The sequence below is a fragment of the Kogia breviceps genome, chromosome 19, assembly GCF_026419965.1.
Source record: "Kogia breviceps isolate mKogBre1 chromosome 19, mKogBre1 haplotype 1, whole genome shotgun sequence".
Classification (NCBI taxonomy): Eukaryota; Metazoa; Chordata; class Mammalia; order Artiodactyla; family Physeteridae; genus Kogia; species Kogia breviceps.
Window position 1 is genome coordinate 41,696,763 of NC_081328.1, and position 21,545 is coordinate 41,718,307.

Below are 21,545 nucleotides of genomic sequence, written 5' to 3' on the forward strand. Positions count from 1 at the left end.
GTGGGATGAACTGGAAGATTAGGATTGACATATATACACTATTGATACTATGTATAAAATAGATAACTAATGAGAAACTACTGTTTAGCACAGGGAACTCTACTCAATGCTCTTTGGTGACCTAAATGGGAAGGAAATCCAAAAAAGAGGGGATATATATGTATGTACAGCTGATTCACTTTGCTGTAGAGCAGAAACTAATAAAACATTGTAAAGCAACTATACTCCAGTGAAAATTTTAAAAATACTCCTTTCTTTTCCAACTACATATCCGCATGAGACAACAGATTGAATGCAGATGCAGATGTGTGAGAATTACAGCTATCTTCTAAGTCAGAGATTTGCAAAAATGTAAAACAGTGCCACTCACTATTTTTTTTTTTTGCCTTGGAAACTATAGTTATCTTTTCATAAAGATAGGTTCTTTTTTTTTTAACATCTTTATTGGAGTATAATTGCTTTACAGTGGTGTGTCAGCCTCTGCTTAAAGATAGGTTCTTTATGATAACCTGTAATGGACTTTAATGTTATTTTTAAATGACTCAATCAATATATATTAAAAATTTTTAATAATATATAATCCTTATGCCAAAGGGGGAAAATGTTATATCATTACTTATGTGAGAGCCTTTAAAGTGCAGAGAGCTGGCTTCTTCCCATCAAAAAAAAAAAAAAATTGGGTGGGTGGGTGGGGGTGGGTAACCAGGACTCCTCTAGGCATCACTGCATAGTTTTCAAATTTAAATAACATACTTTCATCCAAAGGTCCACTTTAAAAATTGGATTTTTAAAATATATGCTTTATTGTTTACCAAAGAACTCAGTAGAGCAAAATAAATAGAAAAAACCAAAGTGTGCAGTACCTGATTATAAGACCTCATAACAGACAACTGCAAAACTCATGAATCCATTGGTCTTCTCTGTGGTGCTTCAGGCCTAGGTTACAGCTCTCTAGGGACACAAATTCCCCCACAGGAAAGGGAAGTAGGACAGAATATAAGAACTTGCCCCAGAGCCAGCTCAGCTAACAAGTCTCACACAATTTTGTGCTTCCTGAAAAATAACATTTAGAACTACACTATTCAATAAAGTAACCACTAGACACATACAGTAATTAAAACTAATTAAAATTTTTAAATTCAGTTCTTCTGGTGCACTAGCCACATTTCGAGTGCCACAAGTGGCTATTAACTGTCACTGAAGAAAGTTTCATTAGATGGTGCTAGTCTAGAGCAGTGTGAGAAAGGCCATCAGTAATCCGTGTCTTCAGGCCTATGGAACCACTCTGCTATAAACTCCTGAAATAATAATTTCTATTAAAATTGTGAAGTCCTGTGGGACTAGAAGTGATGGATAGAAATAAGCTAAATTTGTATGTCCTATAGTAATATTGCAAAGAGCATGTAGGGATACCCTTCACATTATCCATCTCAAATCAGTAACTACTCACATAGGTGACATCCCTTCGGGCCTTAAAATTCCTTTACAAACATATATTGAAAAAAAAAAAACCCTGAGCTCCCATTTTGGTTTTTTTGGGGGAAAAAAAACACAAAGGAAAATATAAAAGGCTGACAGCACTAAATAGTGGCAAAGATGTGATGCAGTTTCTTATAAGGTTAATGTGACCCAGCAGATCTACCCCTAGGTTTTAAGTAGAGAAATGAAAACATACAGCCACACGACGACTGGTACACAAACGGTCACAGCAACTTTATTCATAATAGTCAAAAACTGAAATAACACGAAGATCTACCAACAGTTGAATGGATAAACAAATTGTGGTACAGCCATACAATGGAACACTAACCAGCAATTAAAAAGAAACTACCTACTGATATACGCAACAACATGAGTAAACCTCAAAAACATAATGCCAAGTAAAGCCAGATGCTTATATAATATAGGATGAACTCTTTTTTGCATCACCTTGTAATTAGATGAAATTCTAGAAGAGGCAAAATTAATCTAGAGTAACAACCACACACACACACACAAAATCAGTGATTGCCTGGGGCTGGGGTGAAATGAACAGCAGAAAAGCATGAAATATTTTTTTGAGATAACAGAAATGTTCTATATCTTGATTGTATTTTATTGTATATAGGTTATACCTCAATAAAGTTGAGAAGTGATGGTCTGATTTTTTCATGGCTGGGCAATCACCAATAATTCCCATGTAAGGACAGTATCAATGTTCAAACTAGAAAACATAGTTTAGGTACAAGGTACATACACTCATGCAACAAAGACCTAGACCTTGGTACATCTGTACTCAGGTAGGCCTACTGGAAAAGAGAGCTAACTAGGTCTGCAGAACAGATTCAGTTCTCTCCCCAACCAGTGCTCATCCCAGCTGTAGGAATAAACAGAACTAGGAGAATGGCCAGATCTACCTCTAAAGGCCAGTCTAAGGTTGCTGACCACATTGGCCTGCTAGTCCTGGGCACAGGATGTGAAGAGGAAATATAAAGCCTACAACTCCTGGCATGAATGTCCCACACCAACCATCAGATTGGCAATTCTTCCTCCTGAGAAAACTAAGATTGTTTTCCCTGTAATAATTCTTCGACTAAGACGAAAGGGAATTTGATCTTAAGTTCTACTCTCCCTATGGGCAGGAATGGAAACAGGAGGACACAGAAATAAATAAATGCACAACCACCCAAACATACACAAGATAATTAAATGAAGTATTCTTATTTACTTGATATAGAGTAAATAATAAGTCTCAGCTATTATTATGACCATCATAGAGATATTCAGTAAAGAATTATTTGTAATAGAAAAAAAATCACAATCTAAAGCTAAATAAATGCCGTGAATAGGAGCATGGTTAAAAGTATCACAACTATGCAGCCATTTAAAAGGTCAAGGTACCTCTGTATGTACTGACAAGGGAAATGTCTACAATATAGAACTACATTTTAAAAAAAGAAATAAAATAGCATGTAGAGTAAGTTTTTAATAAGAAAGATACATACTAAATTAACAGTAGTTACCACTGAGGCGAAACAAGAAGGTATAAATGAAACACCTTCGCTTTTCACAATTCTGAATGGTTGGAACTGTTTTTTACAATAAATAACCCTTATCTGAGGAAAATAATTTTAAATATAGAGAACTTTATGTACAAAGTTGTCCTCTACAGGATTACTTTAACGGTGATGAATTAGAAGCAAACTACAAGTCCTATTTCAAAGTGATGGTTATGAAAACTAAAACATATCCACTTAATTAAATATCATATCCTCATAATATTCAAATCACAGGATAGTATATATGTACATGTATATATATACATATATATATAAATTTTACTTTATAGTTTTATTTTTTAAAGTATAGCAAAGCAATTAAATAAAAACACACCAAAATGTAAAAAACAGGGCTTCCATGGTGGCGCAGTGGTTGAGAGTCCGCCTGCCGATGCAGGGGACACGGGTTCGTGCCCCGGTCCGGGAAGATCCCACATGCCGCGGAGCAGCTGGGCCTGTGAGCCATGGCCGCTGAGCCTGCGCTCCGCAACAGGAGAGGCCACAACAGTGAGAAGCCCACGTACCGCAAAAAAAAAAAAAAAAAAAAAAAGTAAAAAACAATTGTGATTGGACCATGGGACTATGAGTGATTTATTTTCTTCCTTTCTGCATTTTCCAAGTTAAAAAATATAGATAGCTGCTATTTTACTACCCAAATTAAAATTTTTATATTAAAGTTAATTGATGGTATATTTCATTTCAGACCTCTGTTTCTGCATAGACAGTGATGACCTCACACATTAGGAAAATAACTGGAAGGACATGCTTAATAAAAGGACGCTGTCATTATTCATGAAATGTAAGATATGGTCTCATAATTTGTTTATGTGTGTTTTTTCTTCATAATTAAACCATGTAGGTTAAATCTAATTCTCTTTGACTACAGTGTGGCAAAGATTTTTGTATATAAATTAAGAAAACATACTTTTTAATAAACTCTCTAAGAAATTACAAAATATGGTCTGAAACAGAATCTTTTTTTTTAACATCTTTATTGGAGTATAACTGTTTTACAATGGTGTGTTAGTTTCTGCTTTATAACAAAGTGAATCAGTTATACAGAATCTTTTGATAGATATAGAAAGAATTAAAATTTTATTTATACTGGGCAGATTAACCAATGACTGAGCATCAAAATGAACACCAAATCATAAGTCAGTTAACTAAATCCTTGGCTCTGTGAATAAATAATTTCCTCTCCAAGACTGCATTAACTTGGGAAAGTTCATTAATGCCTCAAAATACATTACTTTAAAATTTGGAGAAGTACCTGGTACAATATTTAGCACATAATAGGCACTCAATAAGTATTTGTGGAATTAAAAAATTGGGAAAGAAATATATCTAGAGGGCTTCCCTGGTGGCACAGTTGTTGAGAGTCTGCCTGCAGATGCAGGGGACACAGGTTCGTGCCCTGGTCCGGGAAGATCCCACATGCCACAGAGCGGCTGGGCCCGTGGGCCATGGCCGCTGAGCCTGCACGTCCAGAGCCTGTGCTCCACAGCGGGAGAGGCCACAGCATTGAGAGGCCCATGTACCACAAAAAAATAAAACAAAACAAAACAAAAACGAAATATGTCTAGAGAGTGATAAGACCCATAAGAAGAAAACAGAAGCACATAAAAGAATATCCAAGTAAATGTAGAGATATATGATGTCATTCTATGCAATGACTCAATACTGTAAGGATATCATCAACTCCAAATTAACCTATAAATTTAATGTAATTATAAGAAAATCCCAATGGGACTTTAGCAAATTCAATCTCAACTGTAACTGGCAAAGTATTATAAATGTAGTAAAATGAGAAGGGGAACAAAATTTTTTTTTAATTTGTGAAAGTAGCCAAGAAAAATTTCAGAAAAAATGAGACTGGCCCTACTAGACATCAAAACATGCCATACACAGTAATTAAAACAATTTAGTAGAATTCCCTGGTAGTCCAGTGGTTAGGACTCCACACTTTCACTGCCAAGGGCCAGCGTTCAATCCCTGGTTGGGGAACTAAGATCCTGTGGCCAAAAAAAACTAAAAATAAAATTAAAATAAATAAAATAAAACAATGTATTGTAGTATTAGTACAGAAACACAGTTCAATGGAGTAGAACAAACAATCCAGAAATAGAACCAGGTAAGAACTTGATATGTGAGATTTAGAATCAGTAGAGGAAAGCTGAACTATTCAGTAAAGGGCACTGAGACGAATGATTATCCACTTGGTGGCTGGACTGGAGGAGTGTCAATAATAATAACTAATGTGTTTTGAGAGCTTATTACACGCCAGGTGCTGTTTTAAAAGCTTTACACACCTGCAAACACCCGGCCCTCGCTCTAGCTAACATTTTTGTTTTCTCAGAAGAAAATTACTTCTCTCTAAATGATTTAAAAAATATGACTCATTCTGAATTTTGTATACTTATTTTAAAGTGAATAAAATTAAAGATTGTGTGTTTTAATCTTATAGCTACCTCTAATTTGATTCAAGCATGTACTGTAGCTCCATTTGGTCACATTCAAGGATCACAGCATTCTATTCTTAACCTTACAGAAGCATCTTAAGGCACATATCTCAAATGTATAAGGAGGCAGAATCCCTCATCTGTAGGTATGATAGCAACCCGCATATCCAGCCTTTGGTCTTTCGCCTCTTGGGTCACTGCCAGTAAGCCTCTCTCATTCCAGAGGCAGGTCCACACCCTTCATAGTGACTTAAAAAGCAAAAGTCCCTTAATTCTCTTACCTCAAATTATCAACCTTTCTGTCTTCAATTTACAACCAAATTTCTCAAGTCTCCCTTCCTTGCCTCCCATCTTCTCATCCTCTGGCAATCTTCTTTGAAATCCTCTCCAGCATCTACTTTACTGCAATGGCTCTTCCAAGTCACCAATGCCTTTCTAACTGCAAAATCCTGTGGTATCTCCCTCTCCTCAGTATTCATTTTAATTTGTTTCTCTGGCTGTCCTAACATCATCATTATCCTTTCAATTCATTCAAATTCACAATTTCAAGGCCATTCTTCCCATCACCATCCAATATACACACGCAAGTGCACACACACACACACACACAAACTGGGGCCAAGACTTATTACTTCTACTTCTGCACTGTAACTTGCATTTGATTCCTCCCTTCCATCCTCACAGCTGATCTAATTCAGCCAACATCACCTCTCTCCTAAAAAAACTGGGATAACCTAATTGGTTTCCCTGACTCTAATTTCTCTTCTCCAATTCAATCTTCTGTCTGCCACCAGACATGACCTAAAACTAAAAATGTGATTCCTAAATAATAAAGCCCATGTATTGATACTTCATATTCCTAACTCCATACCTTTGTTTTACACTACCCCTTTTTCCTGAATTCCCTATTCCAAACCCCTTCCACCTATGGAAATCTTACCAATCTTACAAAGCCAAGTTTATAAAACTCTTTGTTTGGTTCCTACTAAGACTGGGTATCTCCCATATCTCTATTATCTGTGCTTCTCCAACAGTCTTATCACTACTTACCACCAGCTGCCTTAAACTACTTAGTTGAGTACCAATACTCTAAGCTCTGGCATGCCTGTGCCACCCAGTCTATGCAACGTTAGTTGAAGTGTTTATTAGCATTTTTTGAGATACACTTCCGCTATGGTTTGATGTTTGTCTTCCCAAAATCCATATGCTGAAAACCTAATGCCCAAGGCGATGGTATTAGAAGGTGAGGCCTTTGGGAGGTGAGTAGGTCAAGAGGGCAGAACCCTCATGAATGGAATTAGTACCTTTATAAAAGAGGGCCCAGAGAACCAGCTTGTCCCTTCCAGTAGGTGAGGATACAATGAGAAGTCTGTGACCCAGAAGAGGGCCCTCACTCAACCATGCTGGCACCCTGATCTGGGACTTCCAGTCTCTAAAACTGTGAGAAATACATTTCTGTTGTTTATAAGCTACCCAGTCTCTGGTATTTTGTTACAGAAGCCCAAATAGACTGAGACAAGTTCATATAACATAAAATTCATCACTTCAAAGTGTACACTTCAGTGGTTTTTAGTATATTCACTACGTTGTGCAATTATCACCACTATCTAATTCCAGAACATTTCTAGCACTCCAGAAAGCAGCCCTGTGCCCGTTAGCTATTTAATCCCCATTCTCCCCTCCCTCATCCCTTGGCAACCACTAATCCACATTCTATCTCTATGGATTTGCCTATTCTGAACATTTCATATAAATAGAATCATTCAATCTGTCATCTTTGTGACCGCTTCTTTCAATTAGCATAATATTTTCAAGATCATCTATGTTGTAGCAAGTGACAGCACTCCATTCCTTTTTGTGATCATATTCCACTGTATGGATAACCCACATTTGTTTTATCTACTCATTAGCTGATGAACATTGGGTTATTTCCACGTTTTGGCTGTTATGAATAATGCTGCTATGAACATTCATGTACAAGTTTATGTATGAACATATATTTTCAACTCACTTGGTTATATAGCTAGGAGAATTGCTGGATCATTCTATGTTTAACTTTTTGAAGAACTGCCAAACTGTTTCCCACAATGGCTGCTCCATTTTATATTCTCACCAACAGTGTATGAGGGTCCCAAATTCTCTACACTGTCACCAACAATTTTATTTTTAAACTATAGCCATCCTAGTGGGTGTGAAGTAGGATTTGATTTATATTTCTCTAATGACTATGATGTTGAACATCTTTTCATGTGCTTATTGGTCATTTTCACATCTTTTTTGGAGAAATATCTATTCAAATCCTCTGCCCGTTTTAAAATAGAGTTTCTTTTTATTGTTGAGTTGTAACGGTTCTTTATACATTCTGGATACTACACCATTATCAGACATATGATTTATAAATATTTTCTCCCATTCTGTGGGTTGTCTTCACTTTCTTGATGCATGAAAATTTTAAATTTTGATGAAGTCTAATTTATCTATTTTTCCCTTTGGTGCTTGTGTTTTTTGTGTCATATCTTTAAAAAAAAATCACGGGTTTCCCTGGTGGTGCAGTGGTTGAGAGTCCACCTGCAGATGCAGGGGACACGGGTTTGTGCCCCGGTCCGGGAAGATCCCACATGCCACGGAGCGGCTGGGCCCGTGAGCCATGGCTGCTGAGCCTGCACGTCCAGAGCCTGTGCTCCACAACGGGAGAGGCCACGACAGTGAGAGGCCCGCATACCAGAAAAAAAAAAAAAAATCACTGTTTAATCCAAGGTCATACAGATTTTCACCTTTGTTTCCTTCTAAGAATTTTATAGATTTAGATCTTTGACCCATTCTGAGTTCATGTTTGTATGTGGTGTGAGGTAAGGGTCCAGGTTCATTCTTTTGCATGTAGATATCCAGTTGTCTCAGCATCCTTTGTTAAAAAGACTATTTTTTCCCCACTGAATGGTCTTGGCCCTCTGCTGAAAATCAATTAACCATAAATGCATGGTTTTCTTCTGGACTCTCAATTCTATTCCACTGGTTTACAAGACTATGTGACTATCCTTAGGCCACTGCCATATCATCTTGATTACTGTACTTTATAATAAGTTTTGAAATCAGGAAGTGTGTCCTCCAACTTTACTCTTCTTTTTCTTTTTCAAATTGTTGTGGCTAAAATGGCTTTGCAACTCCATATGAATTTTAGGATCAGCTTGTCCACTTCTGGTAACAAAGCAGTTGGAATTTTGAAAGGGGCTGCACTGAATTTATAGATCAATTTGGGGAGTATTGCTATATTAACGGTATTAAGTCTTCCAATCCATGAACAGATTTTCATCTACTTTTCCTTCTATCTAAGAAGATGTCTTTCCATGTATTTAGATCTTTAATTTCTTTCACTGTGTTTTATAGTTTTCAATGTACAAATTTTACAATTCTTTGGTTAAACTTAGTCATAGGTATTTTGTTCTTTTTGATGCTATTGTAAATGGAACTGTTTTCTTAATTTTATTTTCAAATTGTTCATTGCTAGTGTATAGAAATGCAACTGATTTTTGTACATTGATTTTGTATCCTGCAACTTTATGGGATTCGTGTTTTAGCTCTATGTTTTTTTCTTGTAAATTCTTTCATCTGTACATAGATATAATTTTCTTTCTTTCTAATTTGAATGCCTTTTTTACTCTTTTACTTGCTTAACTGCCCTACCTAGAACCTCCAAAACAGTGTTGAATAGAAGTGGTAAGACAGCAGACATCCTTATCTTGTTCCTGATCTTAAAAGGGGAAAGCTTTCAGTGTTCACCAGTAAGTATGATGTTAGCTGAGAGTTTCTGTGTTAGTTGAAATGTATTTTTTGAACTGAATTTTCAGAGTGCCAACTCATAAGGTTGCTCTGAGAGTCTAACAAGAAAAGACCTGTGAAGGTGTTTTCAAAACTGTAAAATACCATTCATTCAATTTAAGATATTCTTATTTAGTAACTTAGTGTTCTTACTCTGAAAAGTTTACTCCAAATGTTCTTAAAGAAATCAAAACAATGTTTGTGAAGCTTTTTTTTTTTTTATTCCCAACATCCTGATGAAAGTTTGGCACCTATGTTCTTCTGAGGGGTGAAGAAGGAGGGAAGAATTTTTGGAGAAGGAATCAGAACAAGGATCCCAGGCCTTAGAGCCTCTCCCCAGTCCCAACCCCTAAGTCCCATAGCTCTGGGCTCTTCCCTTAGCAAGACATAGGGCATTCAGGAAAGCAGAAAGTTAGAGATGCAAGATAGGCAAGAAGCAAGAGGCAGCATGGTACAGAAGGTGGAACACAAGTTTCAGTAGAAAAAGTTAGCTGTGATTTCAGTTGTTCAGAAAAAAAAAAAAAAAAAAAAAGAAAAAAAGTGAGACACCTGAAAATATTAGAAAGTCTAATAAATTTCACATCTTCAAAGCTGCAAAATCTACTGATTTACATCTATTTTAATCTAAATTGCTGATGTTAATCTGAGTCACTATAATTAAACATGCTAATAATTCATGATGCAAGTGCCTGTAATACTGAGAGGTTTCTCTGTTTAATAAACTCAGCTTGATAGTATAAGAATAATATAATGGTATTATTTATATTTTTTGGTTATTTAGAAATAATTATTTATAAATAATTGAGTAAAAGATTGGCTGTCAGAAGGCAAAAAGCAATTACTACCCTACTTTTGTTCAATGGAACAAATATTTAATGAATACCTATAATGTTCCAGGCACTGTGCTCTGTGCAGGAGATGTTCAATTAACAATGAAGTAGTGAGTACTTTTTATATTTTTTGAATACTGAATAAAAATAAAATACTTATTAAAAACGTAAGATATAAAATACCAAGAAACAAACACCATGTTCCTACCACCTAGTTTAAGAAAAAGAACATTACCACTTCTTTAAATCAACTTTTTATATTAAAGAAAACATACATACAGAAAAGTACACACATTGTGTTTGGCTCAAAGAATTTCTGCAAAGTGAACATACCCTGGGTAACCAACACCCAGTTAAAGAAAGAACATTACCAACATCCCATACTGCCCCCTCCTAATCACTAGCCCTTCACCGCCAACCACAGATAACTGCTATCTTGTTTCTACCACCAGAGATAGAAATCAGAGTTTAGCCTGTTGAAAACTTTATATAAATGGAATCATATAGTTTGTATAATTTTGTGTGTGACTTCTACCCATCAATATTATGATTGTTAACACTCATCCATGTTGTTGCATGTAGCAATAGTTCATTTTCCTTGCCTTTTATATATAATTAAATGAATATACCACCATTATTTATCCATGAGTTGTTTCCAGTTTTTAATTATGAATACTGTTGCTAATAACATTACATGTCTTTTGAATAATATATGCATGCATTTCAATTGGATAGCTATGCTCCCACCCCCCCACCCCTACATACACCCCCTCCAGAAGAACTGCTGGATCACAAGCATACATGCACACGTTCAGCCTTAGGGAATTTTGTCTAAGGTATACAAAGTGATGTTTTGATATAAGTATACCTTGTGTAATGATTACCACAACAAGGTAATAAACATATCCATCACCTCACAAAGTTACTTCTGTGTGTGTGTGTGTGTGTGTGTGTGTGTGTGTGTGGTAAGAACACTTAAGATCTACTGTCTTAGCACACTTCTTTGGCGGTCCAGTGGTTAAGACTACGCGCTTCCAACACAGGAGGCGCAGGTTCGATCCCTTGTCAGGAACTAAGACCCCACAAGCCACCCAGCACGGCCAAAAAAAAAAAAAAGAAAGAAAAAGAAAGATCTGCTGTCTTAGCAAATTTCAAGAATACAATATTTTTTAGTTAACTATAATTACCGTGCTATCTAGCATTGCAAATATTTTCCATGGAAAGGTCAGTCAAGGTACCTAATTCTCCATACTGCAGGGAATAACTTATGCTTTCTTAAATCTCTGAAAATTGGATATAGGTGAAGGTATTAAAGGAAAGGTAAGACAATAATGCTGAAATCTAGAAATAACAAGGTTGAGTATATATTTAGAAGGAAATCTGGAGAAAAAAATCTGAACAATTTGTTAAAGTAAACTGGAGAGCTCAAAATCCTAAGTCTATGGTCCTCAACTTTGGCATACACCAGAATCACCTTCAGAACTGTTAAGGGATTGTAGAGGCCCCACCTCCAGAATTTCTAATTTAATCAACCTCTGTGGGGTAAGAGAATCTGTACTTCTAACAAGTTCTCAGGTGATGCTGATTAGCTGGTATGCAGATTCCACTTTGAGAATCATTGCACTAAGAGAAATAAACTTCATAAAAACAGAAATAATGGCAGGTTCATTTCCTTCTACAATAGAAGAGAAGAAAATACAGAAAAGAGACTTCAATAATGCTCTTGGTCCATTTCATCCTTTAACTTGGTAAAACTTTATAGTTAAGTTTATTTTGATGCTTCATAAGTAGTAAGTTGATTGGAAGTCTAACAAAAAAGTTATCAGACTCAATATCTGCAGATCGAGAAAAGGACTGTATCAGAGGCCAGCAGCTATTTAAAGTTAGATCTATGCTATATTAATGACTTGGATAACAGAATAAACAACAGTAGAGTATTCAATAGTTGGCAGAGAACATAATATTAAAATCCAACTACAGAAACTGTCCAAAATGATAATTTACTAAGGTATACAGAAATAAACAATCATTCACCCATTCAACAATCATTTACTAAATAACACTTTCATGCCAGGCTTTATTCTAAACAGTGGGAACTAAGTCTGCTATCATCTCAAAAAATGTTGTCAATATTATTCTCTAGGAGAAAAGTAACTAGGATAACTAAATCGTTTTAATCTCCCCACTCAGATGTTTTTTTGGAAGACCCAGAATTGTGATAAGTTTTATTTTCATTGCTTGTCAAACCAAGTAAGAAAATGTTTGCTCATATGCACATAACACTAAAAACACTTTACACTTTAAAAAAATCCACCAGTGATGGGAATTCCCTGGAGCTCCAGTGGTTAGGACTCTGCACTTTCACTGCCGAGGACAAGGGTTCAATCCCTGATGGGGGAACTAAGATTCCAAAAGCCACTAGCCAAAAATAAATAAATAACAAATTTAAAAAAATAATAATCCATCAGTGAAATCCTAAAATTCTCTTTAATATTTAGTGATTTTATAAAGAAGTGAATGTTGGATTTCAAAAATGACAACTTATTTCTTACTTTAATAATTTTCCTATTTTCTCCATTACCAAAGGTCTACATAGCTATTGCAAAATACATCAGAATTGTAGCACTTCATTCCGAATTTAGCAAAGGACCAAAACACCCTGCATTACTCATAAATAACTAATGCTAATTCACTAGATTGCAAATCTACAGGGCACAAAGTTGCGATAAATTATTAGCACTTTTTGGCTTAATGGCAAAAAAAACAGGAAAGAAAGGAGGGAGGAAAGAATGGGGAGGGAGGGAGGGAACAAAATCACCTTATCAGCTTCCTAGAGTAATTCAGCTAAATTTTATTGAAATGATCTTTGTATCTGCCCTTATAAAATACTATAAGGAAAAATGTAAACCAATGGCAAAAGATAAATTTAAATATAAAAAATTTTTTAAAGGAGGGATTAAGTTGCTCATAAACTTCATATGGAAAAGGGCCAAGAAATGCCAAATGAAGAAAAATGAGGGGGACTAACACTACCAGATAGCACGAATAATTTTAAAGCTATGGTAATTAAAACTGTGGTATTGGTGCACATATAGACAAACAGAATAATGAAACAGAATAGTCTAGACTTACAGTGGATATAAAACAGAGGTAGCATTACAAATCAGTGGGAAAAAGGATGGAGTCAGTACATGATATTGGGACAACTGGTTATACATATGGAAAAGATAAAATTAGCTTCCTAATTCACACCAAACACAAAAATAAATTCCAGATGAATCAAAAACACCAAAACCTTTTAAAAGAAAATCTCTCTAACTTCAAAGTGGGAAACGATCTGTTTTAAAACATAGAAGTACACTAATTATAGAGGTTTAAAAAAATGGGTAGTTATAACTAAAAAAAAATTTAAATCTAAAATTCTGCAAACATGAAAAGATCACCACTGAACAGCCCAAAAGAAAAATGGGCAAAGGATATGCAAACATAATTCACAGAAGAGGAAACTCCGAAGACCAATATGAAGAATGCTCAATCTCACTAGTAATCAGGAAAAAAATGCAAATGTAAGCAATAATATTATTTTACCCCTATCATATTGTAAAAATTAAAATGTCTGCAATATTAAGTGGTGGAGAGGACATGAGTATCAGGTACTCATATACTGCTGGTAAGACTGCAAACTGTTGTAACTAGTTAAAGATAAAGGTCACTGATCACCCAGCAATTCTATGTAGCTATTCTACATAGGGTATATGTCCACGCCGCTAGACATATATCCTAAAGAAACTGTTACACACATATGTAAGGAAACATATACAAGAATGTGTGAACCAGAAGAAATAAAATTGAAAACCACCTAAATTGTCCTCTGATAAGAAAACAGATACTTGTGGTATATTTACAAAATAGAATACTACACAATAAACAGAACTAACTAGCTCTATGTAATTTCAACATGACTAAATCTCAATCACAATTTTAAATGAAAAAATGCACACTGTAGAAGGAAATATACAGTATGACACCACTATATACATTTTAAAAACACACAAAACAATATATTAGTTATGGGCACAAACATACGTAGATGTGAACAGAAAGGATTTATACCAACTTTAGGGTAGTGGTTATTTCTGGAAAAGGTCAGTGGAATCAAGAAGGGATACAAAGGGGATTCAATTGGATCTATAAGGTTTTATTTCTAAAAGTTAAAAGATATAGAGCAAATATCACAGTATGTAAACTTCCCTGGTGGCGCAGTGGTTAAGAATCCGCCTGCCAATGCAGGGCACATGGGTTCAATCCCTGGTCTGAGAAGATCCCACATGCTGCACAGCAACTAAGCCCAGGCGCCACAACTACTAAGCCTGCGCTCTAGAGCCCGCGAGCCACAACTACTGAGCCCTCGTGCCACAACTATGGAAACCCATGAGCCTAAAGCCTCTGCTCTCCAACAAGAGAAGCCTCCACAATGACAGGCACGTGCACCGCAACAAAGAGTAGCCCCTGCTGGCCGCAACTAGAGAAAGCCCACGCACAGCAACGAAGACGCAACGAAGACCCAACATAGCCAAAAATAAATAAATAAAATAAGTAAATTTTTTATAAAAAGAAGGGATACGAAGGGGATGCAACTGGATCTATAAGGTTTTATTTCTAAAAGTTAAAAGATAAAAGCAAATATCACAATATGTAAACACAATCTGGATGATGGGCACATGGATATATGTATATGTTATACTATTTTCTGTACTTTTCAGCATGCTTGAAATCTCTTAAGGCTCATATGAATTATTCTTGTTTAAAGTGCATAGAGCTAGAAATAGTTATAGTCACACAAGGAATATTTAGTTTGCATCATAAAAAAATAAGTTGAGGGGCTTCCCTGGTGGCGCAGTGGTTGAGAGTCCGCCTGCAGATGCAGGGGACACGGGTTCATGCCCCGGTCCGGGAAGATCCCCCATGCCACGGAGTGGCTGGGCCCGTGCGTCTGGAGCCTGTGCTCCGCAACAGGAGATGCCACAACAGTGAGAGGCCCGCGTAATGCAAAAAAAAGAAAAAAAAAAGAAAGTTTAAATCACTAGGAAATTGAAGGCAGTGTAAGGCAGGTCTCAGAGCCCATTCAAGGGCATTAATACTGAAGCAGGATAAAGAACCTCATTAAGAGATGTTTACCTATACACTATACCCAGAGTATAGACCCTTAAGAACAGCCTTATAGCGAGTGACTAGTGTATTGCCAATGCAGCTGTTTCCAAAGAGTCACTGCTCTAACAATTCAAGAATTTTCAATAGTAAAATAATATACTTTCACCTTACACCTTTGCACCCTGACTTAAATACCTGAAAAAAGAATACATTCATCTTAAGAATAAATTCCTCTGGGTTTCAGAAAGAAGAAGCTAGTTGATAGTGCTTAGAGTTCAATTTTATTTTCCAAAATGTATTGCATTTGAACATACTTTATAAAATCTCCACTAGAGTGATACACAAAAGCAATAACTACTGCATACAAGATTGCAGAGAGCTGATATGTTCCGGACAGGAAAACTCTGATTTAGGAAATGGGATTACAAAACAGTTTATATTATTTGTTTTGACTTGTGGTACTACCCATGAGCTGTCCCCAATCTAGGACTTGTGCTCCAATCTGAAGGTTGGTTATTTGGTAAAGATGTCATTCACCCATAAAAACGTTATAAATGGTTAGGTTTCTGGACTAGGTTACAAAAGCTTTTTCAATATACTGATACTAAATATACTAGCCTGACCTAGACAAACAGCCAGATTAGGTAAAACTTACCTCTAACATCCTTCTAAACCCCTTTCAACACCTAAGAGAGTTCCCTCTCTTAGATTCCTATTTAACATAACCTTACTCCTATTTCTTAAAACAAATTACCTCCACTAGATGTAAGAATTTATGAAGAAAACAATCCCTTAGTTTTATTTTCATTAATGTATATTTTCAGAAAGGGACTGCTAATCTCCAGTAAGTGAGATTTCTGGCAATTTTAAAAGAGAGAGTACAAAAAAGTTCAGGCATTGTGTTAAGCCTATCTTCTTCTCTTTCCTTTTTCTTCAGGAGTGGGGGCGACAGTGGTAGTCTAAGGGATCTGTAAAGCAACACCAAACAGAGAAGCTTTACTAAGGAGCTTCTCCCTGCCTAGAGGCAGCTCTCCTCAGCTATGAAGGCTACATTTCAGATTCTTTCCTCTGCTTCTGATTCCCTGATTCCAGAGCAGCTGCAGCACAAGAGTTCTGAAAGACGGTGTGGAGGCCTGGGGCAGTGGCAGCCATCTGTACATGGAGGTCTTTTATAAATAAGAGTCTATATTCAATGTAAGTAATAAGAATTATAACTTTAGAATCTGATTTATTACTAGCAAAAATTTAAAACAGCTGAGAAAAACCTATTACCTAATTGAATCTCTTGAAAGGCCAAAAGGAACCAGATATGTTTAAACTGATCATGTTATAAAATGTATCCAACTTGTCATTCCATATTTTTCTCATATAATAAATACACAAAAACAATAATGACAAAAATTATTTTCTTTTAGGTTCGTTAGTTTTAAGATTAGGGGCTTCAAAGTATTTTAGGGATTAACCAAGTTCTGATGACCTAGATGCTCTATTGAATAACATCACACAGTTTATTCTTCAGTTTCCCAGATGGACTAAATATGATGCTTTCTTTTTTGGTCAGGAAAAGCAAAGGCCAAGACACACAGGTTACTAATGCTATCATCAGCAACAGGGATACAAATCTTCAATTACAGAGTGAACATAAATACCGTTTACAAGATGATGTCAGAATGCCAAAATTAACTAAACCAATCAAAAGCAGTAAAAACTCAAAATAGCTTTTCTCCCATAAAAAGAGAATTACAACAAGGCTGACTGTATTTGTTAAACATGGATAGGTAGTTGTTAGACAATTATGGCTATAGGAAGAAAAGATAAGACCACTAGAGATGGGCCAAAGGTGCTTAAATTTTCCAAAAGATAGATGGTAGTTTTTGAGGGCTTCCCTGGTGGCGCAGTGGTTGAGAGTCCGCCTGCCGATGCAGGGGACACAGGTTCGTGCCCCGGTCCGGGAGGATCCCACATGCCGTGGAGCGGCTGGGCCCGTGAGCCATGGCCGCTGAGCCTGCGCCTCCGGAGCCTGTGCTCCGCAACGGGAGAGGTCACAGCAGTGAGAGGCCCGTGTACCAGAAAAAAAAAAAAAAAAAAAAAAGAAGGTAGTTTTTGAAAATTAAACTTTGACATCAGGCTCTAATAAGTTCTAGGTAAGGTAAATCTACTCTTCTTTATACCCTTGCAACTAAGTCGATGAACTGACCTGAATTCAAATGCTAACCCTGCTTCTTGCTGGCTGTGAACCTGGCAAGTTACTAAGTCCCTCTCTCTGAGTAAAACAAAGTTAATACTACCTACCTTTGCAGGGTGGTTTTGTCATGATTAAATAAGATACATTTGTAGTTAAGCAATGGTACTCAAAGCATACTGATGTGTGCCAGCCTAGAGGAGAGTCTCTAGCAGCATGCTCAAGGGCTATTTCTGACCCTGTCTTATCCTACCTTTTCTCAATGACTAGAATGGAGACAGAGAAGTCATGATTATTAAACCTACACATGAAACAAAACTGGACAAGAGCACTACTATGTTGTATAACATGAAAGAATCGAGGAAACCTTCAACAGGTAGCAGAAATGGACCAAAAAAAGGTGAATTGTAAAGGGGATAAATGTAAGGTGTTACACTTAGGTTCAATAAAACAACTGCACAATACCTAGAATGCAGAAGAGGGGGGTTGATTTTAAAAGAACATGAGAGTTGTAATTGACTAAGTTCAGTATGGGCCAAGAGTGTGATTTACTGCAGAAAAAAGCAAAAACAATTTTAGCCTGTATTAATAATGGTAGTGTCCAGCTTAAGACAATAGTTAAGATAATAGTTCAAGGATATGCTTCACTGATCACTGTGTTAGTCTCTTGAGCACATTTTAGAAGAAACACTGACAAAACAGAACATTTCCAAAGGAAGATAACCTAAATGATGAATGGTTTGGGATATAGGATATTTGAGGAATTGGGGATGTTTAACTTGCAAAAGAGAAAATCCAAAGGAATATGTAACCTGTTTTCAGATAGCTAAGGAGCTATCATACGGAAAAGGAATTGTGTTTAGTTCTATGCAGTTCTAAACAGCAGAAATAATACATATAAAAATTACATGGAACCCCATATAAAAAAGACCTTTCTAACATGACACCAAAATGGGCTAGCCTTATGGTGATGCACCCTCTATCACTAGAGTATTAAAACAGAGATTAGATTCATTTCCAACAAAAATGTATTGAGCACCTAGGCCCCAGGCAGGTGCAAAGCACTGATGATAGTAAGTAAAAAATTAACATGGTCTCTGCTTTCATGGAAAGCAAAGTCTAGTGGTAGAGGCAATCACACTAATAAATTTTAAATGACAGACATAAATATCTAAGGAAAGGAATTCAGTTCTTCAAGAGCATATTAACAAAGGATCCTGACTTAGTGGGGGATCAGAACAGGTCTTCCTTGAGTAGCTGAGTGATCTATGAGTAAGAGGTAAATGGTTGGGAGCAGAATATCACAAAGAAAGGAAACGCACATGCAAAGACCCTGTGGTAAGAGGTTCAAGGAATTGAAAGGCTTATATAACCTGAGCATAGAGAGTAAGGCAGTGAGTAGAGATGCAGGAGCAGAACCACAAAGGGCCTTAAAGGCCCAGTTAAGGATTTAGTCTTCTCCCAAAAGTAATGAGTTGTTACTAAGGGAGGGGTTTAAGTAGCGGTGGGCATGGGAGGGAATCATCAATGTGGTGAATGGCGTAAGGGGGCCACTCGGGAGCTTCCCACAGTAGTCCAGGCCAGCAATGGTAGTATTTTGGGAAAAGGGGTGGAAATGAAGATGTAGAGAGGTTGACAGATTGGAGAGATTTTTAGGATGTTAAAATGACAGAACCCATGTGACTAGTCCAGTGGGTGTTTCGGATATAGTTTAAAGTAGCAATGCCCAACCCAGATTCTTTGGCCCTAATAATTAATAATACCCTTTTCTGAGGGGGGAAACAGAACTCAGTGATGAATTTTCCTTGAGGGCAAAGGATATGGTAAGAGACAGAAGTATAAAGAATGACCCACTCCCCCCCCCTCAGGTTTCCAGCTTATATAAGTGGAATGCATTGTGATGCCATTCACTGAAATAAGAAACCCTGCAAAAATACTAATTAGGTGGGCTAAGACCATGGGTTTGAATGTGAACAAGTTGAGTTTGAGGTGTCTTGGTTTTAAAGTCAGTTTGACATACTCATCTGAAACTTAAATGATAGGTCTGCACTGGGAGTAAGATACTGAGAATCGTTGGCATCTAGATAGTAGTTGAAGTTGGGCTTAGAAGAGATTGCCTGGGGAGAAACAGAGAGTGAGGAGACAGCCTTGAGGAATATCTGCATTGAATAACAGAGTAGAGGAGGGTGAGTCTGCAAAAGAGCAGTCTGACTAAAAACAGGAGGGAGGCTGAAGCCAAGGGAAGAGCATTTTCCATGAAGGAGGCAACGGTCAACAACGTCAAACGCTGTTGAGACATCAAGTAAGACAAGGAATGAAAAATGTCAGTTAAGTTTAGGGGCACGTTTCAGTAGGATGACAGGGCCAGAAATCAGCTGCAGTGGGTTGAGGCGTGAGTAGGTGGCAAGCAAATGGGAGACAAATAAATGGAGACAAGATTTCTGGCTGTAAAGTGGGAAGATAAAAGGTGACAGCTGTGGGAGTGCAGGGAGGGTTTATGATGGGAGAAGCCTGAGTTTGTTAAGAGGGAGCAGGTGAATATAAAGGAATGGGGCTCCTTAGAAGCGGGGGAAAGAGAACCTGAAGCACAGCTGAAGGTAGTAGCTGTAGATAAAAGGAGAGGCTGCGGGTAAAAGAAGAGAAAGAGGCCTGATTATATGACCTTTAAGGTCTCTTCTCACTCTAGAATCTCCTGACTTAACAATTTCCTTTAGGGAGAACATCTGCGTGTATGCATAATCTATGCAAATTTATTCAAACATTCCAGTAGAAATAAATCAGTCAAGCACATCCTTATCCCCTAATGACGCAGTTAACGTCCCCAGGTTTATGACCAGTGTAATCTCTGGGCAGGATCCATCCCTCAGAGAGGTTTTTGCTCAAACGCACACTGCAGTACACCCCAGAACCAACCTTATCTCCCCTCGCCAAACCCATACTACCCAGCGATCTCAGAGGCTAAAGGAGGAAGTAAAATTTAAAACCCTGAAACTACAACATATCCTGCTGCATTCGAAACGGCTGTCATTCATAAAAGGAAAACGCGACACTCCAAATCCATCCCCACTCCAAGCTCAACGCATTTCTGACTGAGCCGGCAGTGACACGTCCCCCAGGTGGCCGGGGTTCAACACTAACAGTCATTTGCACCCCCTCCTCCTTTCTCAAGACCTTTTATTGTGAAAAACCAGAAATGGGTTCCTTCTGGTCCCTGTCACAGCCCTCGCCCCAGTGCAGCGGACGGATCCCCCGCAGTTTTTCCAGAGGCGGCACCTAATAAGCCCTCGCAAGAGGGTGCGGAGAACCCCCTAGAGCCCTCAGACCGGCCTGGGACGGCCACGAGCCTGCCGCTAGCTTGAGAAGAGCGGGGGACAAGCCCCAAGGGAGGGAAAGGGAGGATTACGGGAGACCTAGGAGACCCGGGTAGCGAGGGGGTCTCCTCCCTCGAGCTTCTAACGGGGATGGAGTTTCTGAGGAGGGCTAATCCCCTGCCACCGCTCCCTCTTCCCAGCTCCTCTGGCCTGCCTCCCCCTCCACCGCCCCGTTTGCTCAGGCTCATTCCCCTCCCCTGGGGCCGTCTGGACCTCCAGTTGTCCGTGAGCCCGGCACCCCCGCCTCGAGCCGCGGCTCCGCGAACTGCACTCACCCGGCCCGCCATCTTCGCGGACTCGTCCGGCTCCGCCGCTGCAGCTCGGCGCTCGGAAAAGCCCGCCCACGCCGCGCGCGCACCCGCTGCCCGCCCTCGCGCAGGCGCGCAGCCGTTTAGACGCCGCGCACGCGCCCCGCCGCGTCTCCGACACCCCCGCCCTGCAGTGCACGCGCGGGCTTGACGGCGGCCTGGGGAGGGCGGGGCGGTGGCGCCATCTTGAACGCGAGCTGCCGGGGCGGTGGGGGCTTCTGGGTCTTTCACGTAGTGTCCGCTGGCGACTTTCTCCAGGGCTCCTTTTGCGAATCTCATCACAGCTGTGATTGCGCCGGACTTTATAGGAAGGATAGGAAGGACGTTGATGCTTTTAATCACTGAGCCCCTGCTTATCTCTGCCCTTTAATGACCTTTTAACTTTATGCT

At 38.3% G+C, this 21,545-nt stretch overlaps 1 protein-coding gene across 2 annotated transcripts in view; it reads right to left on the reverse strand.

Annotated features, from left to right (window-relative positions):
- Nucleotides 1-21,273, reverse strand: part of NSF (N-ethylmaleimide sensitive factor, vesicle fusing ATPase) — a 156,918-nt gene extending 135,645 nt beyond the window's left edge. Inside the window, exon 1 of one of the 2 annotated variants that reach the window (XM_059048767.2) lies at nt 21,123-21,273. In XM_059048767.2, the coding sequence (XP_058904750.1) occupies nt 21,123-21,134 (12 nt within the window). In that variant the 5' untranslated portion in view covers nt 21,135-21,273. Of the gene's footprint in view, nt 1-21,060 lie in introns of both variants that reach the window. The other variant, XM_067020629.1, reaches the window with a different exon arrangement.
- Nucleotides 21,274-21,545: the final 272 nt, after the last annotated feature.